Genomic DNA, 6,000 nt, shown 5'->3' on the forward strand with positions numbered 1-6,000 from the left:
GTGGGCCAAAAGTTGCCATCTGTGGGTGATCTTTGGCCCATACCCCCCAATTTCCCTCCATAGTTTATTTTTCTCCACCCCATTGGGATTAATGGAATGATTTGTTCTTTTGGGGGTGGGGAAAAGACACCGCAGGAACAAAATAGGGTGGGGGCTCCCTCTTATGCGTCATCCATGGGTCATCAGAATTTTCTCCAAACTTCCCATCTCTTAAAATCACTTGTATGGAATGGAATAACCTAACTCTGCTAAATTGCATTGGTCCAGCGTTAAGATGCTTGTGCAAAGCATTCATCAGCCAGAGAAGGCAGTCATTCTTGGATTTCAATCTGAGTGGGAGAAGAATTTGAGGCTTTTAGAAACTCACCTCTCATTTGAACCATATTTTTATGAGTCCCCAAAGTTCTCATCTGAGCTTGGCTTCAGTGACTTTCCCTGACATACCCAGTGTATAGAACAGTCTATAGAACAGGTGAAACTATATTTAAGATGAAGCTTCTGAAAATACGCTTACCACCATCCATGCCAACTTGAAAAACTTTGCACCCTGCATTTTCTTGTTATGGTGAGTTCTATTTAAGCCCTGGAAAATGGCGAGATTTAAAGTGGTTCTATTTGTGGCAATGCATTGTGGAGAGCCAGTTACCTTATAGCTGGGAAGGAGCTAGTTGAAATACAAAGAAATTGACATTTAAAGTGGGTCTTTTTATTGTTTTAGTTGTTCATAGACAAGGCTTGCTTTACTTTTCCAGTTGGCTGATGTGATGGCCAAATTAATTTCCTTTCTTCCGCTGCAGATGAAAGATTCTGAAATGATATGTTTTTATTCTTCCCATCTACTTTAAATGTCACACAGTTTAGGAGGGTGTGTGTGTGTGTGTGTGTGTGTGTAGCTTTAATACAGGTTTTAACATGTCTATCTCTGACTGTCAACCTTTTCTTCGAAGGATATAGGCACTATTTCATATAATTTCATTCGACAGTGAATGCAGAGGGTAAAGTGTGCTGATCTGCAGGGGTGGGAATCAAGGCAGAGGTCAGAGTGTTAGTTCTGCTACTGAGTTGTTTATGTTTTCTTGGACGTGTTTTGACCTCAATTTCCCCATCTGCAAATCAGGGTAATCATGCTTTGTGAATTGATTTAGAATACTGCAGATGAGGGTTGCTGCAAAGGAGGGCAACCCCAGTTTTATCAGGCTGCCCAATGATGTGTGTCCATTATTATTTGCCTTTTTTCGGTTTGTCAATATGGTTTGCCCAATGGCTCTGAAGCGCCTCCTCTACTGTGACATTTCTTCTTGCAGAAAGTAGTTTTATTTTTTAACAGGCTCATTCAAAACGTATATCTTTCTTTGTGGATTTATACAGTTGGCAATTACCTGCAGAGTTCTTGCCAATTTTGTCTGAAGACAAGCAGCATCTGGAACTTACAATATTTAGGCCATTAGGCTTTTGCCTATTTGAAAAAAAAAACATTTTATAAAACTAGTGTGAAACAACATGTAGCAGTTTTCTCTGATGTAATAGAGAGCAGTGCATCCCTAAGTTAAGGATGATAGGTGGTATAGTCGATAATGAACTAAATGAATGGCTTGCCTAAGCATAAGAAGTTTTATGTTTTATGTGATTTTTTTTTTTAAAAAAAATAGGTTGTTTTCCCACTAAAAACCTATCCAAAGTGGCTTGCAAAGTGCTTTCATCTGTGTTCTTCAATAATATTTATTCCTTCTTCTTTTTTACATTTGTATTCTACTTTTCCTCTGAGGAGCTCAAGATGGTGTACATAGTTTCACTCCTCCCCTTTTTTTATCCAGGAAACTATGCTTCACAGATTGCTTCTCTGTAGATAATAAGTTTATTTCCTCTGCTAATAATGCTGCCGTATCCTCTCTCTAAAATGCAGGAACCTACTGGCCTTGAATATCCACTCATGGATCCAGCAAACACCATCACCACCGTAGTAGGACCTTGTGCATTCAGTATCCCCCTCCCAATCCGACAGAAGCTTTGCAGCAGCCTAGATGCTCCTCAGACAAGAGGCCATGACTGGAGGATGCTGGCCCACAAACTGAAATTGGACAGGTGGGTAAGCATGCTGGCCACACAAGCTGTGCAATGTGGCAGTGCGTGTGCTAGTGAGGCCTGGCACAATCCTTTGGGAAATTCTGAGATTCAGTCCTCCATTGAACCTTGCACAGATTTAGTCATCTCAAGGAAGCCAAGTATGGAATAAGGCTCCTTGGAACCAGTGAGATGCTTGCATGCCCATCTTTGGATTAGACTTTGTGTCCCGTAATGCATGCGACAGAAGGTCATAGTTGTTTTTGTACTGACAATCGGAGAACATAGGGAATGCATGCCGTTTCAAAGCATGCTTACTAGTCAAGCAGCAACTATGTGTGGCAGAGTTCTTGGTCATGCAGTGGGGCAGAATGTGGTGCTTCTGCATGACAGCTAAAAGGAACAGGGACTTCATGTCCTTATAATAGCAGGCGTTACTGGAAGGAAGTGGCTGTGCTGGGGGCTGTTGTCTACTCAGCTGCTGCATGCTTCCATGGTTAAGTCACAGTTGCCCCAGCTTCTGTCCATGGCACTTGCCAATAAGTGGTAACTGTGGCTGAATGCTACATTCACCACAGCTGCTGCACATGCAACTACGCATGACTGTATTGACATTGTAGACCAGGAATGGACAGTGGCCTTGCAGCTGTTGCTGGACTCCAACCCCCCATCAGCTCCAGTCAGGATAGCCAATGATCAGTAATGATAGGAGCTGTAGTCCAGAAACATCTCAAGGGTCACAGGTTCCGCAGCCTGTTGTTCAGCATCTACGTTGATAGTGTGGGGTCAGGTGAATGGCAACACTCTTAACTGTAGTCATTGTCCCGTTACAGGTACCTCAATTATTTTGCTACAAAATCAAGTCCCACCGGTGTGATCTTAGACCTTTGGGAAGCTCAGAATTTCCCTGATGGGAACCTGAGCATGCTGGCCACAGTCCTGGAAGAGATGGGAAGACATGAGACATTCGTTTCACTGGCACCAGAAGGAAAGTACTGAGGCAACCTTAGGAGGAGAAGGAAGGAATGTTATCCACGTCGGCTGTGACTAACTCAAACCGAGCACCCCAGACCAATGCGTTCCAATGCAAGAGGCATTCCAGAGTGGGTGGGAAAGACACAAAATCCTGACTTTTCACATGCATTCTCCTTGTACATTATCACAGGATTTAAAAGAAATCTCACAAAGTTGTTACCTTGATAATATAATTCAATCTAACATTCCTCTCAGCTTGGCTGTACGCTGCTTGGTACAGGATTTTACAGTTTCCTAGGAAACGCTTTTTATTGCTATCCAGATATATGGATAAACTTTCTTAACAATCCCAGTTTCTATGAACATTGTTTACATCAAATCCTGGGCAGCAGGATGGAAAGGACTGTCCATGGCTCTCTTTTATATATATCTATATTTTCTTCTTCTTTTGTTGAAAGCCATTCTAGACCAAGCCATGGACAAAGCAGGGTTGTGGCTATTTTCAGATAAGTCAGTTCCTCAACACCCATCTCAAATGCATTTCATGGTTGCAAATCTGTCCATCAGATGTCTTAAAATAATCCGTCACCAGACTGCTTTCTAGATTGAGTTGTTAAGCCAGAGTTTTAAATTTGTGCATCTGGCAAGGAGATAATGTAGATTCTGAGCAGGAATGCAAGTACCTCTCCCTACCTTCCCCAGGGATGCCTGTGCCCCTTGGTGACTTAAACTGCAGAGATCTTCTTCTCTCCCAGCTCACAGCGTCCCCTGCCTCCATCATCAAAGTGTGGGTGTGTGGGTGTATGTGATATGCAATTTGGCGTGGTTTGGGAGGGGGGGGAGAAAAACCCTACCAAAAAGGGGGGGAAGAAAAAAAGAATTTGCTTGTATGGTTATTTACTGAATAGTATCTAGTGCAAGGAATATTATATTTCTTATTATTACTACTATTATTTTTGCTTTCCAGATTTATCCACAGCATTAATCATTTGAGCAATGGCAGCACCCACCCTGGAAGCTGAATGTGGCTGCCAAGGTGGTTCTAATCCTTTCTAATGGGAGCTTTCATCCTCTTTCTGTCCTTTTCTAGCTCTGTGGTTCCCATCAAAAGCAGTTCCAGTGAGCTATTGAATGGGTTGCTATCAAACTGCAAGCCTTTCGCTCTTCAAACTTGCCTTTTCCATGTGGATTGTAATGCATTCATATTTATAACAGAGGCCAACCTATGTGGATCATTTTGCGCAAACAAGATATTTCACATGCAAGAAACACTGCAAGTTAATCTGCCCTTACTCATTTCAAGACGTTCTCTAGTGGTGTTGATGCTGGCTTCTCTTTCTGTTTGCCATAAACCAAAGTATCGTGCAAGTCAAGGGGGACTGGGAGAATTTACCATTTAACTGACCAATCCTAGGCGTATCACCACTTTAACAATATTGGCTTCATATTCCTATGTTTATAGAGGAGTCCTTCCAGTTATTGGTCTCAATCCAAAGATGCATTTATTTTTTAAAAAAGCTTTCCATGCAAGTTATTGCACGCTAATGGATGACCGTTTGGCTTGCATATACTTATTTATTTCTAAAGGTAGGGACAAATGTCAATGAGTTGCTAAGTTTAAGGGCAGATAACTTGCTTGTGTGGCGTCTCGGACCTTTTAAAGTTGATTAAGTCTCAGCATAAACAATGGATTACTGCGAGTTCCATTGCACAGCAAGGAACTCTAAACAGAGTGTGCATCTGCAAGGCCCATCAGTGGGATTGATGTTGATTTCATGTAGAGGAGAAATATCCTGAAGATATGGCACCTTCACAGTGCAAAGTGGGAGATTGCTGACTTGGAGCAATGCTTTGCCTCAGGCCAAGGAAGTGACCATCCCAAAAACATGTAAATACCGCCCCCTCTCGAATCACATGCACAGGCATTTTCTTTGAGGGACTAAAATTGACCAGTTAGTACGATTTTGTGGAAATAAATGTGAGATTCTCAAGAATAGTCTTTTTTTTTTTTTTTTACAAAATGAGAATGTCAGAGTTTTCCATCGTATAGCCTCAATGGTCAAGGACAGTGATGGAGCAAAATTCAGTTCTCAGTTACACACAGTGGCCTTTTACAAACCTTGTAATCTCCCTGCATCCCATTTTAAATGAACACCCTGGGGTCAGTGAAGCACTGTCGTGTCCTCAAGTTAGAATAGCAAGGGCAGAGTCGTCCCTTTCATTTCGATTTCTTGGTTTCTTTTCCCATGCCGTACCTGTTCTCAGAATTGTTTGTCAGATGAGTTCCTTTTCATTGTTGCTCTGTGCAAGGGTGTGTTTTCAGTCCATGCTCCCTGTCAGCTGCTTTGAAGTGTTAGGACACCTGTTGCCTGTTGGCAAATGAAATTGGTGGTGGTTCAGTTGGGGCCCTTACATATTAAGAAGAGGGTCTTCTCTGGAAAAAAAACAGGGTGTCCCTCTTTGGCTTCTGTTTACAACTTTCCCTGCCTCTCTCTTCCTGTATTAGAAGAGCTCTCTTACCATCCCCTGAGGCCTCAGTCCAGCCAGCTGATATTCGGATAAGCATGATTTTATTTCTCTGAAGGTAACTGAAAATGCCACTGGTTAACACACAAGGTGGATTTTGCCTGACCTTTTCCCCATTTTGACATTTCCACAGGCTTTTATGTTCCGTCCAGTGACCGTGTTTTTATTAAACACAGAGCAGCGTTCATAAAAACCTTTCTCTTTTGGAAAGTAGTTGGCCTTCAGCCTCTGACAGTCAAAAGCAAGGTACAGGTTTTGGCTGGGTTTGTGGTGGACACAGGGCGCTTTTCAAAATGTGGTCAGGGTTTGGTCTGGAATGCTCTAGCTGAACTTTGCGAGTGACTCTGGACCCAACATGCTGCCTTCTGGACTAAGTTGTTCTTTGTATTCAGAAACAGCCTCTGATTGACTGTTCAAAAATCAGATGCAGGAGCGTTT

At 42.4% G+C, this 6,000-nt stretch overlaps 1 protein-coding gene across 3 annotated transcripts in view; it reads left to right on the forward strand.

Moving 5' to 3' along the window:
* UNC5C (unc-5 netrin receptor C) overlaps positions 1–3,989 on the forward strand; it is a 299,416-nt gene extending 295,427 nt beyond the window's left edge. For all 3 annotated transcript variants that reach the window (XM_033160516.1, XM_033160517.1, XM_033160518.1), the window contains 2 exons: positions 1,904–2,082; positions 2,895–3,989. In XM_033160516.1, the coding sequence (XP_033016407.1) occupies positions 1,904–2,082; positions 2,895–3,060 (345 nt within the window). In that variant the 3' untranslated portion in view covers positions 3,061–3,989. The remainder of the gene's footprint in view (positions 1–1,903; positions 2,083–2,894) is intronic.
* The last annotated feature ends 2,011 nt before the right edge of the window (positions 3,990–6,000 follow it).

The sequence above is a fragment of the Lacerta agilis genome, chromosome 9 (assembly GCF_009819535.1).
Source record: "Lacerta agilis isolate rLacAgi1 chromosome 9, rLacAgi1.pri, whole genome shotgun sequence".
Taxonomy (NCBI): Eukaryota; Metazoa; Chordata; class Lepidosauria; order Squamata; family Lacertidae; genus Lacerta; species Lacerta agilis.